This window comes from Cyprinus carpio, chromosome A8 (assembly GCF_018340385.1).
Source record: "Cyprinus carpio isolate SPL01 chromosome A8, ASM1834038v1, whole genome shotgun sequence".
Taxonomy (NCBI): Eukaryota; Metazoa; Chordata; class Actinopteri; order Cypriniformes; family Cyprinidae; genus Cyprinus; species Cyprinus carpio.
In genome coordinates, this window is record NC_056579.1 from 20,448,458 (window position 1) to 20,469,234 (window position 20,777).

The following is a 20,777-nucleotide window of genomic DNA, read 5'->3' on the forward strand; positions in this document are numbered from 1 at the left end:
TTTTTTTGGGGTTGCTAGGGTGGTAGCAGAGGCATTGTTTTGTAGTTGCTAGGCCATTCAGAGTGTTTTTTTTTTTGTTGTTTTTTTTTACATGTGGCCATCAGTTTTTTAAGGTGTTCAGGGTGGTTACTAGGACATTTCAGTGTGGTTGCTAAATTGTTTTAAGTAATTTGTACTGTGTTGCTGTGCGGTTTCTAGGGTATAGCAGGTGGTTGTCAAGCTGTTTCTAAGTGTTTGCTAAGAAGTTCTAAGGTTTTTAGTTTAATGCTTGGCTATCAGGATGATAACCAGGGTGTGTCAGCGTAGTTTCTAAGGTGTTTTAAAAACTTATAAGCTTGTTCTTATGCAGTTGCTAGGGTGTTGTGGGTGATTGCAAGGTGTTGCTATGTTCTGAGTATTTATACCATGTGGATATCAGTTGCCAGTGATTACAAGGCTGTTTCAATATGGTTGCTAAGATGTGTTGGTTGTAAGTGTGTTGCTATGTGGTTGCTGGGATATTCTGGGTGGTTGCGTCATCGTTGCTAGGTAGTTTCCAAGTTATTGCTTACTAGGCCACTTTAAAGGAGCCCACATTCTCTGTCTCTATACTATTTTGGTGTCTGGAGCTGGTTTAGCTCTTCCTTCAGTCACAATCCATTTTTTTTGTTCTTTTTTTATCATCCACCAGGTGAAAAACTGTATGTGTATGCTTTAGAAAGGTACACGTCTGCTTAAAATGCTGCATGATTTGAGGAAACTCCTTGCAAATCATTACTGATCATCAACCATGTCAGTGTAAATCTCATGTCATTCTGGCTTTAAAGCGCTGCTTGTGTTCTATATGAATTTTGGGCTTTATTATGTGGTATGTTCTCCTGCTGGGGTGAGTCAAAGTGTTTTCTGAGTTGCTAATGTGTTAATGTGTGAGCAATACGATGAGATGTTTCACAGGCTAATTTTACCAGATGAAAGGCACAGCTATTGGTCCACTTGCTGCTTGATGAAGAAAGAGATTAACTCCCTTGGAGTGAATGTACCAGGACTCTTCAAAAGTACACAATAAGGAACTTTAAGTGGCTCTGTGGAACTCCATAGAACTGTTAATGGAGAGGAGTGTGGAGCCTGCTGTGTGTTTGTGAGTGTCCGTGTATGTGTGATATGAATGTGCTGAAGTGTTTGCGCTTGCTGATGACAACATGAGTCCTCGGTATGACCGCTGACGAGACCCTGCAGTTGCAGACTAGACTGGTGATAAAATGGACACATGTCTCCACTGGGACATGGAGGTCACATCAGTCTGTATACAGAACCAAGCCTAAATAATCAAAAACATGCTGAAAGGAAACAAATTATGAATCAGGTCTCCTTTTAAAAATAATAATAATCTTTTCTTATTGCTTTTAAAGATGTGAAACAGCTTTGTTTTAAAATTTTATTCATATTTGCCAGTAAACCAACATGCATTTTGTAACAATGTCAGTGTTTTTTTTGTTTGTTTGTTTTTTTTCTTACAAAATTTATTTAAACTTTATTTTAAGGTGCCCTAGTTACAGTGTAATTATACATATAAGTAATGAGTAATATTAATTAACTAAATGCACTTGCTATATGGTTATGGTTAGGATTTGGGTTTGGTTTAGGGTTACTTGCATGTAATTATGCATAATTAATTGTGATTATAATAGTAAGGATATGTAACATGGACACCTTAAAATAAAATGTTACCCAAAATTGTAACTTTTTTTTTTACATGGTAAGTTTGTCCAAATCATCAATGTGTGACACCAACAAAACATCAGAATATTTTTCATTTAAATTAAAAATTTAAATAAACAATTAAATAAACAATAAATAATAACTGAAACAAATACAAATAAATAAATAATAATAATTCATTTTTTTTTAATTCATACACACACATGCACTCTCTCTATTTCTCTCTCTGCATTTATTGAATTTGGGGAAGTCATGGCATAGTGGTTAGAGAGTTTGACTCCTAACCCTAAGGTTGTGGGTTCGAGTCTCAGGCTGGCAATACCACGACTGAGGTGCCCTTGAGCAAGGCACTAAACCCCCAACTGCTCCCTGGGCGCCACAGGATAAATGGCTGTGTGTGTGTGTGTGTGTGTGTGTGTGTGTGCGCGTGTGCGCACTTTGGATGGGTTAAATGCAGAGCACGAATTTCGAGTATGAGTCACCATACTTGGCTGTTATGTCACTTCACTCACTTTATTTGATCACAAATACAGTCAAACATTAATATTTTGAAATATTAGCCACCATTGACTAAAACGTAGGTGATCTTCAGTGGCGAGTGTTACATGGTATCATAGCAGTTATTGCTTTTATTTCAGTCCTGAATCCATCTGTGTCATTTTTGTACTGACAGAGAGACAATTTTTCACTGTTTCATGCATTGTGAAAGATTGAGATCTCTATTTGCTTTACTGGAAGTTTTATTTTCTGCTGTTGATTAAATATTTACAATTATTGTGTTTATTTTTGGCATTAATATAAACAAAAAGAGGAAAGGATGATTGTTAAACTTAATTTTAGGACAAGCAAAAATGGCAATATATATTAGTAGAAGGTACAAAATCCTCTATGATACCAATTGTCAAGTTGAACTGGGTTTAAAGGGCTTATAAAAGCAAGGATAAGGCATGATTTAATTTTTTTATCTATCTATGAAGGAGGTGGACAAGTTTGAAGACATTTGGAGTGTAAAACGTTTGTGTCGGGTTGAAAATGATGTATTGTCTTTTGCTGAGAAAATTGTATAATATAATGAGGTGTTTTGTACAGAATGTGAGGTTTCTTAGAATTTTGTATTAAATAAAGATGTTATAAATTTAAATATCTCTCTCTCTATTTTTTTTTTTTCTCTCTCTCTCTTTTTTTTTGTTTGTTTGATTTTTAATGTTCTTGAAGGAAGTCTCTTCTGATCACCAAGGATGCATTTGTTTGATCACAAATACAGTAAAAACAGCAATTACAGTAAAAATTTCCAGTTTAAAATGCCTGTTTTCTATTTTAATATATTTTAAAATGGTCCTGAAAACTCTCTTAATTATCTAAAATATTTTTAGCTGCTTAATATTTTTTTGGAAATGGTGATACTTTGTTTGGGATACTTTGTTATATATGTATATATTGCAACAACATATTGTCTTTACTGACACTTTTGATTAATTGTAATGCATGCCCTTGTTGAATAAAAGTATAATTTTTTTATTAATATTTATTTAATTTATTTATTTATTAATATTTATCTTCCCATAATCTTGGACATCTTTATTTGTAATTGACTTGTTAGGTTTTTAAATTGACAGTTTAATATATGGCAGCAATAAGCAAAAACACACACCATCACAGCTTTGGCACTCTGCCATGTTAAGCTCCCCAGTGTTGGTCACTCCAGTTTGGTGATAAGGCTCTGATTCTGTCACACATGGTCCTTCTTTCCGCCTGTTCACTGCACACTGACATTTTGCCTCTTAAAAATAACACAGATGTTTGAGTGCTCTTGAACAAAGCAGGCAGGGCAGTGCTTGTCAACCCCCTCCTCACTGTCCAGCAGGCGGCTATTTTAACTGCCCGTGCGAGAATGACTGGAGACTGAGTAACACGACTGGATTTGGGCTCTGAGATATCGGTGGGACCGGTGGCAAAAGAAGCAGTCAGCGGCTGTCTGCATCTATTGGGTGTTAGTTGAGGAATACAAACTGAACTTTCAGAGTGGATATTCAGAGCAGGTCCCTAATCGATTTGCATATTTCGCTCTTACAGAGAATCACAAAGATTCATGCCTATCATAATTCAATGAAGTACTAAGGTTGACGAATTAAGATTTATCTGAGGATTTATATGTAAAATTATAACTGCATGCTGACGTGTACTGGAGTATATTTATACATACATACATACATACATACATCACTCTGTCACCACAGTGTCTGATCAGTCTAAAAGAGAAAATACCTCACTCAATAGATCAAGTGAAGGTTTCTTTACATTTGATCCCTTTGTTTTCTTGTTTTTCAAATATATGAATTACACACACACACACACACACACACACACACACACACACACACACACACACACACACACACACACACACACACATATATATAAACAAACACACACATACACACATATATACATAACCATTTCTTATTCATTTCTTCTGTGAAACCAAAAGGAGATATTAGGCAGAATGTCCAAGCTTCTGCTTTTCATGAAGGAAATGTTGGGTTTATATTGCCAAACGCCAAAAATAAAATAAAAAAGTAATCCATATAAGAGCAATATTTATTTAGAATCTAAAAAAAAAATAAACAAATAAAAGATAAAAGTTTGGTATGACATAAGAGTGGAAAAATTATAAACTTTTCAAACAATTCCCAAACAATATTTGTTTGTTTATGTAAGAACATATAAATAGTTTTACTATGATTTTATTATTTTCTTTTAATATTATTTATTATTCACAATATATAATATAATGTAATATAATATAATATATATATATATATATATATATATATATATATATATATATATATATATATACACACACACACACACACACACACACACACGTCCTGATAACTATGAAACCATTCAGGATCTAAAGATTGTATTACTATAACTGTAATATTTTACTGAAATCTTTTTTTAATTACATATTTATGCTATATTTAAGTTCAATCAGTTATTTAAATATTTTAAAAATACTTACCCCCATTTAGAAGGCCCAATGGTCATGTGACCCTCTGACAGCCATCTAGAGCCCTCTTCATGTCACATGACCATCACCTGGGAAATTCTGACCGCTGCTTGATTCCATTTCACCAGATTCCCAATTTAGCATTTATTCCAACATTCAGAAACGGATGAGGTTTTAAATATCTAGGGACTCTGAGTGCATCTTAACCTGTGAATTTGTTACTAATTTCAAGTAGTGTGTTTGTTGTGAGGGTGAGGGGATATAGGGCTCATTACAGATCAAGGGGGAGGTGGAACTAGTTCAAATTTATTGCCTGTGTCAGCTGTGTCAAATTTGGCAAGCTCAAATGGTCAGCTTGCAAATGGCTAGGGTAAAACGAAGGGTCAGCAGACAGTGTAATAATTAGCCATTAATCCACCCTAAACACTTCATTAGGAAGGAAATATAGGTTTTTGGCTTGTCTAAAAGGTATTTGTTCAGCAGTGTGTTACAAATTCTTGTTGTTTGGTTTCATGGTTGTGTGTCTTAGACATCTCAGTTGAGGAGTTTTCTGATCCCATGCTAATGATCTAATCAAATCACATTAGAGGTGTTACAGAGACAAGAACTCTTCTTCACCCTCACACAACACAATTTTTTTCATAGAGAGCGGACCACCCACTTTCTGAAGTTTTGCCTCTATTTTTGTGGGGTCAGAAACGAGTAGCCAGTTGTTCTTTATGGTCCAGTTTTTTTACGATGTGGTTTAAGCTGTTAGGGAGACCACCAATCGACCTTTCGCTTGAAGCTCGCAATACACTAACACACAGCTAAAGGCTAATGTTGATGAAAGACAAACCTGAGAGCAAGTGAAATAAAGATTCTCCCAAGTAAAAAAAAGAAATAAACTACTTTGCTGCTTATTCATATTAAAATAATAATAAAAGGCCAAATCAAAGTCATGTGGTGCAACCAGCAAAGTCATGTGGTGCAACCGACATGCAGAAAAATGCAGGAAATGATATCATAGAGACTCTGTGACCCTCATGTCTGTGTCAAGGTCAATAAGTCCAAAGATATGTATACATAGATGCCTCATTAGCAGCTGTTTCAATGGGCCGCTATACATAAGCTGTCCGCCATATTGGAATGGTCAAAGCCGATCTGTGAACTATCGAGAGCAATTAAACTGTGCATCTGCAACCGTAGTTATATATGAATATCTATATCTGCAATAGATGTCAGCAGATGATTTTGCTAAACTAACACAAGACAAGATGATGAAGGTGTTAGCTAACTTGACAATACCTCATTTACCATAGTTTAAAATCCTGTAATATTGAGTTAATAAATATGAAATCACAAACCAACACATTCTCACATGTGAAAGGTTATTCCATTTCTTCACAAATTTAAATCTTGGCAGTTTTTACAACAAGAGGCTGCGTAATGTTGTGACATCTTGGAAAACTCATTGATTTTTACTTAGTGACGACACATTGACGGTTCCAGGATGGCGGATACATTGACATGTCTGAAGTTGTCGAATGTGCCATCTATGTATACATATCTATGAATTAGAAAAATATTAGATAATTTGACCATTTTTTGACAAGTCAATGTTAGTTCATGTCATGTGGTGTAACTCCCAAAATCTCAATGATATTTATGAATTAATTATTCATGATCATTTAAAAACTATACTTTTCACCTTGAATTTTAAAACTTGGAAAGTATTGTTTAAAATGTGTGTTATCAAAAGTATTAAAAGTCTCAAAGATGGTTATTACACCAAATAACATCACACTTTTTAAAAGTGGTATAAATATTTTTCTTTGTAAATACCATTTTGAGTACCAATAGTGTTTGATGTTATTCATGTCTTCTGTTGTTCTTTTTTAATGAAGATATTTTTGAAGAATCTTCAGAAATCCTCATTTCATGTTACATACAACAAAGAATTTAGACTAAATAAATAAATAATGACCAAATTTTCATTCTGAGATGTATCATCATGTACATTAAAAGAAGTGACTGTTCTGCATGCTCTAAGAATACAAGGATGACCGAACAACATGTGGCTCTTACACACAACATGTGCGTTGTCAATTAGCAATCACTCAATAAATAGATTAATCTGTTATGTTTTATAACTAGCTTTTTAGCTTTTTAATTTTAGATGTCCTTATGTTGGATCTGGGCCATTCAGAACATGACAGTGGTAGAAATTAATGGCTCAACACGTCTGTGCGCTGTCATCACATGTCAACACTTTGACATTGACGCTCTGAACCCAAACAAGATCCCATGTCCACTTGTCATCTGTGTTTTTTTTTTTACAGGATACCCATGGGTATATTCTGGGCTGGTGCTGTGGTTGGGGGAACTGCTGTTGCTAGGTGTCTGATCGAGACTCTGTGTTGGTTTATTCCATCTCTAAGGTAGCACCAGCAAAGCTCGAGATGAGAATAAATAAGATCAGGTTTCAGGGCCTCAGATCTCACCGCCGCTTCGTAAACTGAAGGGGGTGTAGCAAGGGGAAAAAAAGTGGGAGTGGGACATGGGGGTGTGGGCAGTGCTAGATGTATGGTGTTTCATTAGGACACATCACATCCCTATTGCTCTGAGTGGCCCAATCCTAAAAAACCATGGCCAACACCCTTGGCATCCTGCTGGGGCTGATGGAATACCAGTCTGGTGAGAAGATCCACTGCTTAAGCCCTCTGATGCTTGGCGTTCACACACACACACACATAAAGAGCCTCTGTGGGTCTTCAGTCCAAACATTCGCAAAAGCTGCTTTGTCTCTAAGTGTCTGTCAGGGTGTGACTGTTTAAATGTACAGTGTGTCAAACAGTTCTGAGGGTCAGATCACAGTTTAATAAACATCTGTCTTCCTTTGATTTCCCACCACTGGACATTGTCTCTTAATAGGTGAGGAATTCACATCGTTCCTAATAACGGCATGAGGGCAGCAGAGATGTTTTGAAGGACATTGCTTTAAATATTATATGCCATAAGCAGGTCCACACTGAATCTGCGCCTATAAAATTTCACTGAAAGCAGATTTTCCGCAGAATGTGACCAACTGTGATGATGTGATTTCATAGTTATTAACAATGTAAATCTAAATGTGTGTATATATATATATATATGTGTGTGTGTGTGTGTGTGTGTGTGTGTGTTTATAACAAATTATAATTTGTGTTTTATTACTTTTAAGAAAGATGAATAATAAACTGACTAAATTTCTTAAACTGACTAAAACAATCAAATTAATTTTAATTTAATAAAAAAAAAAACACATTAATAAATGTTATTTAAAAACTATCAGATAACAGTAGAAAAATTACAGAGGTTATAGATTTGAGCTATGAGAATGTACTTATTCAGTCCTCCGGTTACATTCACATCAAACACACACCTGTCTCGCCCGTCTTTATCGGCGATAACTATTCACACCTCTCGACTATCTGTCAATCATCAGCAAAATACAAACTGATGGGTGGAGAACACACTGCAATAAACACCAAGAGTCATGTCCACGTCTGTCACCATCATGCCCGGTCAGATGGACAGATACCAAAGATTTTGTATGAATTTAAATTCATTCAACAAATTAGATCAATAAAAGGGCATAGATGTGATACAATAGAAGTATATAAAATCTATAACTTTCTATAAATAAAGTAATAAATAACCTTTCAGCTGTGGCTCTCAGCTGGTGGGTCATGATCATAAATTCTGAAGCAAAACCAGTTAAGAAACACTGACTGACAGTATATAATCCTTGAGTTTCACTCTTCTAGGGTGGACAAGTTCATGGGAATTTTTATGTGAAGGGACCAAGTGGCGGCTCTGGTGTGGTCACACTTGCAAGACAGCACTAATTGCTGTGATGCAACCTAACTATGCATTGGAAAGTGAGCATCCTGTTGACGTTATGTCGTTAGTGCTTGATGTTGATTCCGCATGAGCTAACAAAAGCCTGCTGGAGTCCTGTGATTAAAAGCCACCATTGTTTTCTCATTAGAGCTGCCAGGTTAGCAAAAGGTGTGAGCCGCGGCCCCTTCATGGGGATAGAGCAACATTGAGATGGGCTCTAACAAACATCAGGCGGCACACCCCTTTCTGAAGGAACCTCAAAGCTTTAAATACAGAGGATGATCTGAAAACATCAGAGTTCATTCGGAAAGATTAATCATCCATCACATGAGACCAAATTAGAAGGCCTCACACATGGTCATGCAGTTCATTTGAATATTGTAGAAGTTGGAAACAACTCCACGTGTTCATCTAGCAGAACACACCTCAGGGTTTTTTTTTAAGTGCAGGAGTCTCTGAAGAGGGAAAAAGGTGCAACACTCATGGGAGGGATCTTGACGTCTATCACATTGGCGCAGTGAGGGATCCAGACGCGCAGAGCGCGCTGCGCCTCTCCACAAGTGACAGTACCAACACAACATCGAGAGTAGCCTACACAGGACCCACTGCACCATTATCATCAAAACTATGATTTAAAGACAGACCTGCGTTGTCCAAAAACATATGATGGAACTCCATAATCTTCTGGACTCCATGTGGATAGTTTTTTTCCTGATCGGATTTATCCGCGCGTGTGTTTGCGGAGACGCGCATCTGAGGGGCTTTTAAAGATCTAGCGCTGCTGCACTCTTTACTAGTGTATGGATTTGACTCAGATCATTTAATCGAGAGATCACAGAGCTGGATTATCATTCAGGTGAACCCTGGATGCGACATTATACTTTGCGTTCCCACAATGTACGGAATAAATCAGCGCTGCTTGTACATGTGAGTATATTGATATATGGTAGCTATATAGATAGGTTTTTAATCTTAAAAATTAAGGTTGCAGATAGAAATGTTACAGTCTGTTGCTATAACAAGAACATTTGGGTTCCGCAATAAGCATATTACTTTATTTCCCATACTTTTTTCTTTGCTCCAAATAACTTTTTAATCTCAAAAGAAACATGCAAAAGAACTTTATATGCTGAAAATGTTTATTTTTTCTTTTCTTTTTTTTAGTTTAATTCTATTCTTTTTTCTTTTTCTTTTTGATAAGAAATTATTTGCTGAACCGAAGGTAACAATGTGCTATGATCTAATTTACATAATATTATATATGTATTTTTTTTTTTATATTTAGCATATTGACTAACTTTTCTTAATTTTGTTCTACCTTGTAGCTCTTTTCACTTCTTCGTGGTGTGGTGTCACGCGCAGGTAAATATTTATTTATTTGTATCAAGTTAAAGTGTGTCATATTTATTGCACGCCTTTGGCAATAAGTAGTAAATTTTGCAGTGGTTCTCAACCTTTCTGACTCCATTATACTTCCTTTATTACTTTTACAGTATGGTTACAGCCTATATCCAAGCTTTAAAATCGATTCATATTCATAAAAGTTTCAAAAACTACCTGTTCTGCTTGAAACAACATTTGTTGATGGGACAGATTAAAGCACACGAGATTAGTTCACATGTCGAGTGATTATAGCATTCTAATCATGCTTCGAATACTTTAATGTGTAGCTTATTTAAAATAATTTAAACTCATTCTGCGCCTTTAAGTTTGCTAATTAAGAACCACTACTCTAGATTTTTAATTCTAAATCATATTAGTCACTCAGCAGTCTGCTGATTCGGTTATAGACTAGAGTTAAATCAGTGCTCTTGCTGGCATTTACAAAACGAAAAAAGGTTTTCTATTCCAGCAACAGAGAGAGAAATATATGTGATCTTATTTTCCCTTTGCACCGAAAAGGGGGAGAAGAATCACCCTTCTCCTAATTTTAAGCAGTATGTGAGGGAACAGGGCTCACTGACGGACCAGCTGAGCCGGCGGCAGGTCCGAGTCTATCAGCTGTACAGCAGAACCAGCGGCAGACACGTGCAGATCCAGGGCAAGAGAGTGAGCGCCACCGCAGAGGACGGAAACACTTTCGGTGAGTCGCGCATTCATCTACAGTAATTCACTCACTGTAGGTTTCGGTGCAGATAGCGCTGTTTTCGCGTCTGATTGCTTTATTGGCTGAAAAGGGACACGCTGATAGTTCAAAAGACGTTTCTTTGCCTAATCGTTTCCCTTTTGTGTTGATTAGGATGTGTTAATTTGCTTCACACAGCAAGGGGAAATGAGACTGATTTGACTAGTCAGGACTTATGGGATTTCAGAAACACAGTGGGTTATGTGTGGAGTCATCTTAAAAAAAATCATTATATTACAATATTCATGTAACTAAATAATATATATATTAGTAAAGATAAATAAATAAATAAGCTTCTTCCTGTAGCAACTCTAAATTATCTGGTTAAACATGACAGAATCAGCCTGATTACATTGGATTATGCAAACAAAAGTGACTTTTCAGGGTCAGGTCAGGTAGAATTACTTTATTCACTGTACTAAATAATGTTAAAATAAACTGAGTATATTTTATGGTTTTGATAAATGATTGAACTTTTTCAAGGCTACAGTATTTTGTTTCTTGCTAACACTTGTGCTGCATTACAGCCAGACTTTATGTGGAGACGGACACCTTCGGAAGTCGTGTTCGGATCAAAGGAGCAGAAAGTGGCAGATACCTGTGCATGAACCGCAGGGGGAAGCTAGTGGGCAAGGTATGTACCATCATCTTGGGGAGTACTGAGGAAGAAGTATTTTATTTTTTGCTGAGGAAAGTGTATCAGATTTTTGAGACAATTGGAATTTACACATCATAAAAGAAGTTTGATAATTATGTTGTAGGGTAAAAGTTTTGTCTAAAACAAGGGTTCTCAAATTGGGGTCCGGTGACCCCCAGGGGACTGCAATGGTGTGCTAGGGGGCCATAGAAAAGTTTAGAGAAAAACTTTGTAAAAAATGTAAAAAAAAAAAATAATAATAATAAATCAATTGTAATAATAATAATAATAATAATAATAAGATAATAATAATAAAAATAGATATAAATAAATGGCAAATAAAAACAGATATATTGCACAATATATGGAAAATAAAGACGTGGCAAAAATATATTAAAGAATCTAATAAAAATAATACGAGTCCCGGGTCGGCAATTACCACACATGAGGGAATATAATAAGATATTATTTTATATATTTAATATAATAATAAATTATTTTATTTAATTAATAAAATTATTAATAAATTTTTTGCACACACAAATAAAAACAGATATAAATAGAAAAATCAGTATGGGTAACATACTTGGCATCAAACTTCATAGAACTTTTTTTTTTTTTTTTAAAGGTGGTCACATTAAATTTAAATTTGGTATATTATCAAACCATCATAGCAATTAAAATTAAAAATTCTATAGCAAGTATACCCTTATTAAAACAACATATTTGGGAAACGCCAAAGCCTTGCATGAAGGAAAATCCTATTGTGGAGGAATCATAGTGGCATGTCAGCAAAGATTGTTTGACCTGGTTTTAAGGGGAGATCACGGGAGACGGTGGCCTGATGGTTAGAGAGTTTGACTTCTTACCCTAAGGTGTTTAGTCAGGTTTAACTTCTTCCCCGAAGGCCGGCAATGTTTACCAGGGCTGATTTGCCTTTAAGCAAGGCTGGGACAACCCCCAAGAGCATGCTAAGCCGTGTTGGGCGGCACAGGCAGCGGTGAAGAATAAATAATGAGTGACCACTGCTGCGTGTGTGTGTGCACATTTGGATGGGTGAATTAAATGCAGAATGACTAAAACGAATTCTGAGTATCTGGGGTCCACCATACTGGCTGGCCACGTTATGTCACATCAGCGACGACTTGCAAACAATCACTTTTTTTTTTTTAAAGGTGGTGACAGAAATCTAAATTTGGTCAGATTAATCAAACCACATCTTCCTTAAAAATAAAAATTCTATCATCTACCACCCTTATGCCAAAACAAAAGGAGTTATTGAAATGCCAAAGCTGCTCTTTTGAATACAAAATTCCCTGGCTGTGCAAACGTTGTGATGGAATCATAGCAGGATAGATCAGCATCTAGAAGATTTGAATGGCATCAGAAGAAGTGAAGATCACTGAGACTCGATGGCCAGGCCTGTGGAGGAAACAGATCTCACACCCATTCTGTGTTTAGTCAGATGTTAAACCACTTCTTCCTTCACGGAAGTGGAAAAAATGTCTTTAGGGCTATGGATTTGCCATGAAACAAAGCACTGGGACAATTAGATGGAGACAGTGAGAGCATGAAATAAACTGTGTTGAGAGATGAGGGCACAGGCAGCGGTGAAGAATAAATAATGAGTGAGCCAAAACACTGCTTGCATAAGATCCAAACCATTTAAAAGCACTTTGAATTACTTTAGAATGACTAAACTACTAAAACAAAGTCTGGTGGTGCCCCCCATCATGGTGGCTGCCACGTTAAGATCACATGACCAGTGGCGACTTGCAAATGACTACACTTTTATGAAAATTCAGTTCAAAACACTTTATACAGCTTGCAACACACTGATTCAGTGGGGAAAAAGTAGTTTATATTTACTATAATTACCAAATTATATCATGTAAATTAAATGTATTATTAAAGTAATTAATCATTAATAAAGAGTTATTTAGTAAGTTCATAAGTCCTTAATTTTACAGTTATTCACCTGTTTTGATTTTAAAGGGGTCACATTTTCCTTTCTCTTTTGAGTGTTACAAGCTCTTGGTGCATAAAGAAAATCTGTAAAGTTGCAAAGACTAAAGTCTCAAATCCAAAGAGATATTCTTTATAAAAGTTAAGTCAACCACACCCTCCTAAAACAGCTCCTTCTAACACGCCACCACATCTACATCAGTATATGGGAAGATTTGCATAATGCCGCCCAAATGTTCATGCAAAGAAAGAATGAAGGCGTAACATTTATTCTCGCTGTTGCTGCTGGCATCATGTCGTGGAGACGCTGTTTAGTTGTGAAAGCGAAACTACTTTGTTTGGCCTTCCAAAAGAGGACACAACTAGAAATCAGTGGTTAAGTTGTATTTACAACACTGTTCCAGAACAGTCCAACCCAAATATTCAGATGTGTGCAGTGCATTTTATGGAGGATGAGGACTGTTTCCTGAACCAGTAGTGCACAAAGGCTGTTTCTATAAAATGGGGCAATTCCAACTTTGCAAGGACAGTCTGCCGCTTCTGACACACAGCCTGTAAGTACGTTTACATATTTAAAGGATTTGCCACTGATGATTCAAACGTGAATTTTGAGCAGTGTAGAGTAGGTTTGTTGTTTGTCGTTTCTCCGATCACAAATGCAAACGTGGTTTTATGTTTATGCCACGTGATACGCAATGCAACGTGTAAAAAGACAGTATAAGTCATTATAATCAGTAATTAGGTCCCCACTGGATGCAACAAATGCCAAATTTTTAATGGGTTTTATTGTTTTTGTCTCATTGCGCCAGGACACGGCATCACAGTATGTTGAGGCGTAACATTTCTGTCACACGCTTGAGGTATTCAGCCAATCACATTGCATTGGATAGCTGGCCATTCAGAGCACACCTCGCTTTTCAGAACGATGAGTTTCGTAGAAATCGTACTTTCAGAAAGGCGGGGCATAGAGGAGAAACACAAATGTATATTATATGGAAAATAATGTGTTTTTTGAACCTTAAACCGCATAAACACATTGCATTACACCAAATACACAAAATAATGTTCTTTTTAGCAAGATCATATGACCCCTTTAAAGATCAGGGAAATAACGAGTCTTCTTCTCTCTTTATAACAGCCTAATGGCAGAGGAAGGGACTGCATCTTCACAGAGATCGTCCTGGAGAACAACTACACTGCTTTCCAAAACGCTAAATATGAGGGCTGGTACATGGCCTTCAGCAGAAAGGGTCGGCCCATCAAGGCTTCCAAAACCAGGGAGAACCAGCGGGAAGTTCACTTCATCAAGCGCCTCCACAAAGGACCGCTCCCCTTCCCAAACTCGGACCAACCCAAACACTTTGAGTTCATCAGCTTTCCACCGACCCGACGGGCGAAACGCAACAGAAAACCCCACTCTGCGTCCTAACACCAGGCCACTCAAACTCATTGTACTGTTTTCCTGTGAATAATAAGAAGAGGCAGCTTTATTTTTATATATTTTCGTACGTAATGGACTTGAAAAAGCCAACAACACTGAATGGATGCTCATTGGGGTGACTTGTAAATATGGTAAGATAGTAAAAGAGAATGTATATATTTAATTATACGTGGTATTTGTATGTGTGTTTTGTGTTAGCATTTTGTAAAGACAATATGCTCAATATTAAACACAATAAAATAGCGATTTCCATTTGAGGGGAATATAAACGTACAATTAAATATAAATCAACATCAGTTTCAACCGAAGATGTTTGACATTACCTCATGTGTCTGGGACAGATAGAAATAAATAAATATGATTCTTCAAACGATTGCTTGATATCTATTAATGTACTTTTAGCAACAATAAAATTTTGGGGTCAATAACATTTAACATTTTTCATTGATTTAAAAAAAAAGAAATTAATGCTTTCATTCAACAAGGATGCATTAAACTGATCAAGAGTGACAAAGATAAGCAAATCATCATATTAGAATGATTTCTGAAGGATCATGTGACACTAAAGACTGGAATAATGATGCTGAAAATTCAGCATTATATCACTGGAATAAATTATATTTTAAAATATTTTCAAATAGAAAACAGTTATTTTAAATTGTAATAATATTTCACAATATTACTGTTTTTACTGTATTTTTTATTCAATAAATGCGGTCTTGGTGAGCAAAAGAGACTTCTTTCAAAAACAGAAAAAAAAAAAAACTTATACTGATCTCAAACTTTTGAATGGTACCATTCTCATCTCCAAGTAGGGTCCAAAATGAACACTTTCTGAAAGCCAACAACACCTCCACACCTCAAGAAATGTTTACGACCAGTAATTTTTCTCAATTCACCCACTCATAATTTTTAACCTTGTCTGCACATTTCCATGTTTGAAACAAAGGAATTTCAGCAGGATTGTGTATGAGGCTGCAATAAGAAAAACAGAAGCAATCTTTCTCTCTCTTTCTCTCTCGCAACTTCACCAAGCAACAGTGAAATAATCGTTACAAATTATTAAAACAAATTGGGTAACTCATTACAATTAACGTGAGTAACATAATCATTACTTTTTTTCAAGTAACGAATAAAGTAACGCATTACTTTTTAATGTATAGTTACTTTTTTAAATAAGTAACGCAAGCCACTTTGTTTTCCCATTTATTGACTGACAGCTCTGCTCTCACAAATATCCTTTATGTTGACCTATTTACCTCGGTTTTATTGACCAGTGTCTTTGCTGCTGACCTCCAATGAACCAACTGAACCATACGAATAAGCAAAAATGACTTAGTTAAACATCACATTTGTGTTTCGTTGCTGAAATGTTGACCTTCTGCTGAAGGCGTGTTTGAGCTGCGCCCTCTACTGTACAGACGTGAATGTACATTTCCACCAGCCTGAGGCTTATTCATTTCACTTTGTGAAAGGTGTGGAATGGGTGAAAGGGCTTTTACATTTGGCAAAATATAATTTTTTTGTATTAAAAACAAACAAGCAAAAGTAACGCAAAAGTAACGTAATGCATTACTTTGCATAAATACTACGTAACAAAATTATCTTTTTAAGGGAGTAAAGCAATATTGGAATACATTACTTTTAAAAGTAACTTCCCCAACACTGATGTCTATAGAATGTCTGAGGACAAAGTTGATTGTACCTGTAGATAAAGAGTCTCTCTGCTGCCACCTGCTGCCCTGATACTGACACTGCAGACACATTCAAGTGCTCAGCAAAGCAATGCAAAGCATATCATGCACACCTGATGTTCAGCCTGTGGGTTATTTAAGTCATACCTGTTCTCTGCCGTTGGATAGATTTTATTACATAGGTTAAAGTGAAGACTGACACACTAAAGACATGTTTGTCAGCATCACTAAAATCATTGCTTAAGTTAATATCTCGCTCTGCTGTCTGTATGGGTGATTTAGGCATCTTTCTTGTGTTCTTGTTGTATGTTCTGCATTGTCGTTAAATTATTCTGCATTATCATTAAAATGAAGACTAGTTATACCAGTATGTTGAGATTAAACCGTCATCACTATCTCAACAATTGCTCTAAAAGCAACATTGCAGCAGATTTAGTCAGTATTATCTTTTCCCACAAAGTGAAATTTCTCCTTAATAGCATTTTTATGAGCACGTTCATGTAATCCTGCATTTACCATTTTTAGCATTATCATGTGAGCTTTAAGTAAAAATGAGAGTATGCAGCATCCACTAATTTCTAACGTGAATCTCACTGATAGTGCTATTTCTATAGCACACATGTACGTGAGATCAACATACTTTTGCTAGTTTATTTCAACAGGCTTGTCATATATTTATAAGCTTTAATCACCACAGCTGCGGAGAGCAGATATCAGTCCTCAAGCCTGCTGATCCACTGAAAAGCCAATATAATTGTAAGATTATCCTTAGTAATGGACTTGGCAACAAAAGCAGACATGAGTATTATATTTAAATATGTTATTTATTTTTTATTAATAGCATTCCTCTCTGTGCTAAGAAAACAGCTTGGTGCTTTTTTTGTTTTAGAGTTCAATACATAACTGCTCAAAAGTGTAGAGCAGTTACATTTTTATTATATTTAAACTTATATTTTAAATATTATTACAACTTAACTGATTTCCATCTGAATATATTTTAACATGTTATTTATTCCTGTGATATAAAGGTGAATTTTCAGCATCATTACTCCAGTTATCATGAAAGGCATATGTGATATATTCATATTTAAATAGGGCATTTCAGTAAGGACAATTTCAGTAACACAAATATTTTGATATATGTTAAATTCTGACCCAAATGCATTTTATTAATTAGGCTTTATTGAGCCTCAGTTCTGATATGTAGGTTTGCATAAAACCTTTTTCGTTCATCAATGCCAAGTCCATGCCTCAATGCATCAGAGCTATTTTGGCAGCACAAGTGGGACCTCAACAATATTACGCAGGTGGTTTTAATGTATTAGATTTGTAGGGCTGTGTTAGTTTGAAAAATATTACAAATGTTATTGATCTTATTGACCTTAATGCAAGATAATTAACAGGTGTACTACATAATCTTTTTAAATAGCATGGCATAACTATTTCAAATTATTAAAAAAAAACATTTTGTAAAGCACACTGAATTATCAATCTGCCATTAAAAAAAAAAAAAAACCTGCCTTGGATTCTCACAAACGAATGTAACTGATTGTTTGATTGCTATCCACTCAAATCACATGACATTCAGCATAGAGAGGAACTTCTTGGGTGTTTTACATAAAACATATTTTGCTGTTTCATAATCTGCCAATGCATGTCACAGTAACATTTTTATAACACTAGAGGGAGCCACAGTTATTTATAAGGTAAACATGGGCGAGGCCTTGCTTAGTATTTCATAGCTAACGATGGCATTTCCAACAAATGCTTTTAAATGCCTTCCATTCAAGTTCTACAGCTGTATTCATTCAACACAAGACATTATTAGAATCTAAATGAAAAGGCAGCACATATCTATTATATTTTTTTATAGGTTTAACCTAGGTTTAAATCAATTATTTGCATTAAATGGTAAATTTGATTTATGCTGATAGCTGGAGGACCAACAAAACATAGCTGGTAATGATTCTTGCTATAAATATATAAAACCAATAACCACCATATTCTGCATACAGCAGATGTTGTGCTGTCAGCGTATCGCAAATGATTTCCTTCCTTAGAATAGGGAACGGCTCATGACACACTAATGGCCTTTGATCCATAATGTCTTGCTATTGATTGAGAAGATGCAAACCCTCCCCCTAAAACCAATAAGGATCCCTGAACAAAGCCCAAGGCCTTCAGAACAGAAAGTGCTCAAGCACTTACCGTTGCACTTTACAGTAAGACAACCCAGATTTACAAGCATGCTGTTTATCTCCAGTGTTGTGGATCGCTGCATCAGTGGCTAAATCTGCATACATCTGTGTTCTTCTGTCTACATCTCCAAGGTCTCATCAGCACTGACTGCAGAGAAGAGCAGAGGGGTGGGACAGTCCACTTGCATTAGCATCAGAGCTTATATCCTGCCAGCACTTCCCTAGAGAGACTGTAAGAGCAAGACTCAATCAGATGTGGGCAGCTTTCAATGAGTCTCAACCCCCCACAGCTGTGTGTCTGCATAACTCAACACGTAATGCACACTGACCACTGCAAAAGAGAAGAGAACTGCTGGTTTAAACAGCATGGCAAAGGCATGAGCACACCAGAAGAGAGTTAAATATTGAAGGTGATACTGTGGATGATTGACTTACAGTACATGATTTACTACAATAGTGGTGCATTGCTCATACATATGCAAATTAGCCTCCTGCCATTTTGAGACTCACTACAGCTGCTGAGCAAAGCCTCCTGATCTCCATCTGCTCTGCTGGTGTATTGATGACTGTTTGAGGATCATTCTGTAGATTCCAAAGCCTACATAGCTAACATTAGCACTGTTTCCCTACCTAGTATTCTGCATGCATACACAGTATTATAAGGCATCATAGGCATGCTGCGAAGGCAAAAGTTATGTTATGATGCCTTCTGAAATGTTAAGGCATGCATGCAACAATGTCCAATTAATATAATATAATATAATATAATATAATATAATATAATATAATATAATATAATATAATATAATGTCTATTACATAAAATAATAGACACAACAAATGCAATAAAAAACTATTTTAAATAAATGCTGCGCTTTGAAGTTTCTATTCATCAAAGAATCCTGAAAAATGTGTCATGATTTTCACAAAATTACATTTTGAAATATATTCACTTTTAATATTTCACAATATTACTGTTCTTACTGTATTTTCTGAGCAGACAATTGCAGATGTAAAAATTGTAAAAAAATCTTACCAACCCCAAACACACTTTAAGTGAAATAAAATATTATTTACTTATTTATTTCAGCTAGTTAGTGATCTAATATGAATAACTAATATATATATATATATATATATATATATATATATATATATATCTATATATATATATATATATATATGGTGACATATAAATATAAAAATAAAATAATAATAATGACAAAAACAACAAATTTACTAAAACTTTCACTAAAATTAAAATGAAAATATAACATAACTAATTACTCAAAATATTATTAAAAATAAAATAGCACCTCAGTAACACTAAAACAACCAAGAGAATGGTCAAACAAACAGAAGAACTGAAAATTATTAAAAAAAAATATTTTTACCTGACATATGTGTGTGATATAATTTATGATTATTATGCAAAATCCTAACATAAAACCATAAAAGCTATTGTCTCATTCATCACATTTGCAGTCAAACTTGTTGATATCTTTCATACACAATGCAGGAACTTTTTCATTTTAATTCTGTGGATCTGATAGCCTGACCTCAAATAATAGGGCAAACGATAGATGTTTACACGCTTGTTTTTTCTCATGAGCACTTAAAGCTGAGTTACAGATTTTGGGACCTCTAGCCAGTACTGTATAAAAAGAGCTTAATGTTGTGGTCAAATGCACTTGTGAGGTCTGTGTACGAAGCCTTCTGTTGGGTTTAAGCAGTGGTGTGTACAGCAGCTGACTCTGGGAAGTGATTTGAGGGGATGAGGCCATGACTCAGGCTCCTGACTGCTGCGGGGGGATGGGCAGAATCACTGTACAACAGCCAAAGACCAGTGGGTTTAAAGGAGCTGGTCCAATATAATAAACAACAGTAAGTGCATCTGACTCAGCTGTTTATGCTACACTGCGATTGTAAATGTGTTATGTGCAGTGGTGAATTACTGATTAGGAGTTATTGATCGTGTGTACAGTACAGCCTGTTATCCTGTGGGTTAATCTGGGTTAATTTCCCATTTACAGCTGATGCTCTGTGAGAAACCAGCTGATTTCACCCATGACTAATGAAGTGATATTCGAGCACAATGTCTGCTTTACCCAACCACATGACTACACAACACACACTACAC

General features: G+C 35.7%; 1 protein-coding gene across 6 annotated transcripts; it reads left to right on the forward strand.

The window, feature by feature from the left end:
• Positions 1-8,762: 8,762 nt before the first annotated feature.
• LOC109076921 (fibroblast growth factor 17) lies at positions 8,763-15,206 on the forward strand. 6 transcript variants are annotated; one of them, XM_042762723.1, is made up of 6 exons: positions 8,763-9,505; positions 9,780-9,800; positions 9,904-9,940; positions 10,514-10,661; positions 11,231-11,337; positions 14,444-15,206. In XM_042762723.1, exons 1-6 carry the CDS (start codon positions 9,474-9,476, stop codon positions 14,732-14,734), a joined length of 636 nt encoding a protein of 211 aa, XP_042618657.1. In that variant the 5' UTR covers positions 8,763-9,473; the 3' UTR covers positions 14,735-15,206. The 6 variants fall into 6 exon arrangements, with proteins under 6 accessions (XP_042618657.1, XP_042618658.1, XP_042618655.1 ...); XM_042762724.1 differs by having other exon boundaries at positions 10,517-10,661; XM_042762721.1 differs by having other exon boundaries at positions 10,481-10,661; positions 14,444-15,205.
• The last annotated feature ends 5,571 nt before the right edge of the window (positions 15,207-20,777 follow it).

Bases quoted from the DNA above. Each gene is read 5' to 3' on its own strand.
- LOC109076921 (XM_042762721.1), top strand. From the start codon at position 9,474: ATGTACGGAATAAATCAGCGCTGCTTGTACAT. The intron at 9,506-9,779 runs GTGAGTATATTG...CTTTTTGATAAG, and splicing joins AATCAGCGCTGCTTGTACAT to AAATTATTTGCTGAACCGAA. The intron at 11,338-14,443 runs GTATGTACCATC...TCTTTATAACAG, and splicing joins GGGGGAAGCTAGTGGGCAAG to CCTAATGGCAGAGGAAGGGA.